At 47.0% G+C, this 1,738-nt stretch overlaps 1 protein-coding gene across 1 annotated transcript in view; it reads right to left on the bottom strand.

The window, feature by feature from the left end:
- Window positions 1-1,738, bottom strand: part of LOC113204616 (hypoxia-inducible factor 3-alpha) — a 63,930-nt gene that overhangs the window by 42,592 nt on the left and 19,600 nt on the right. Inside the window, exon 6 of the mRNA XM_052274645.1 lies at window positions 1,270-1,417. Within this exon, the coding sequence (XP_052130605.1) occupies window positions 1,270-1,417 (148 nt within the window). The remainder of the gene's footprint in view (window positions 1-1,269; window positions 1,418-1,738) is intronic.

A 1,738-nucleotide genomic window follows, 5' to 3' on the forward strand; every position in this document is an offset into this window, starting at 1 on the left:
TTACGGATTCTTACCGATTTTTAAGGATTTTTACCGATTTTTGCCGATTTTTACTGAATTTTACGGATTTTTACCGATTTCGACCAATTCTTACCGATTTTTACAAAAATCGGAGAAAATTGGAGAAAGTCGGAGTAAATCAAAGAAGCCCAAAATCATAGCAGTCATCGCCTCGTGTACATATTTTACTCTTTGGAGGGTTAAAAGTGCACTAAAAAGGAATGTGCAACTTTTACCCGCCGCTGTGCATTTATTAGCCACGTGGAGGGTAAAAAATGCACAGTGTTTTTCCCTTATTGTCGCTAAAGTATAGACTTTTTTGGCGATATTACACTTCCAAATTGTGCTTTAACTGTTTCTTCACCTTTCTGAACACGCGAGAACTTCACATGCACCATAGTATAGCTCTAAACGAGAAAGATTTGTTTTTGTGCATTTATTACCCGACCTGACCCTAAGTCAGAGAAAGCTCAGTGTCGACAGATGAAATATGCACAAACTCTGAAGAGTAGCTGTGCAAATGCTGTCACAGCTTCCGCCGCCTTGTCCGCGAGGCTCGGGTAGGCAGCGGGACCCGGCCGCGCGCGCCCCCGCCAGTTGGGCTGCCTACTGCGCAGGGGCCCGCGGCGCGCAAACGCGGCGGTCCCTCTGGCCCCACATGACCGCGGTGCCTTGTAGCCCCATGCTAGTATATGCAACCGATAGTAAAATAACAAGTGTAACAAAGAAGTTACACAGTGATTTTTCAAAGAAGAAGGGTAGGTTGAAATGTACGGTTTGGAACAATAGCTCGCGACGGGAGGGAAACGAAACAAGTCGGGAAAGGTTTCATGCATATGCCTCTAGCCAGCGTATCGACAAGCAAACACATTGTCACTGAACTAAACTAATACTACACATGGTCACAACAGGGAAATTTTGTTAATAGAAATAAACAAAATATGAACATGAAAAGTGAGCAACTGAAATGCAAAAATAAAATGAAACAAAGGGAAGAACATAAAGATATCAAGAAGCAAAATTAATAAACCTGCAAAATACAAGAAACAAGGGGGCAACTAAAAACACAAAAGGAACATAAGGGGTACAGTTGTCAGTCGTCATCGCAGCAAGTCACTAACAAATGAATACACAACTACATTGGAGATGCGACAAATAAAAGAAAAGAAAGATCCGCAAGCACATGTTGTAGCTGTCCTGAAAACAAGGCAACACCCATCACCACGTCAGACACAGCGAGCCCAGCGCGCTTTCGACGATAGGTCCTACCTGGTGACGAAATGCACGCAGACGACGGACTGCGGCTTGTTGCCCTTGGCTCCGTAGAGCAGCGTGGCCTGGGTCACCACCCACACGTAGCCGCCGCGGCAGGCCAGGAACCGGAAGCGCCCAGTCTGGCACTGCCCTTTGGAAAACACTGCAAGAGAAGAGGAGGCGCCGTCATCAACCGGAAAAGGGTCGTCCAGAAAGTACGTCCGTTTTCTCGGATCATTCGAAAAATTGCAGGGAGTTCGACGCCTTCGGGCCGCAGGATAGGCATCCCCGCAGTACACGCATGCACTGCACGCAAGATGTTGCATACCTAGCAGGCGCTAAAAGAGCTTGCATGGGCTGATCTTGGCACTTTCAGAACGGCGAATGACGGACGTACTTTCTGGATGATCCCAAACGTGCGGCAAAGACTCGTTTCGGAATGAGCAGTAGTATGTAGTATATTTACTGTGATAGGGGGGGGGGG

Source organism: Frankliniella occidentalis, unplaced genomic scaffold (genome assembly GCF_000697945.3).
Source record: "Frankliniella occidentalis isolate FOCC.00 unplaced genomic scaffold, Focc_3.1 Scaffold421, whole genome shotgun sequence".
NCBI lineage: Eukaryota > Metazoa > Arthropoda > Insecta > Thysanoptera > Thripidae > Frankliniella > Frankliniella occidentalis.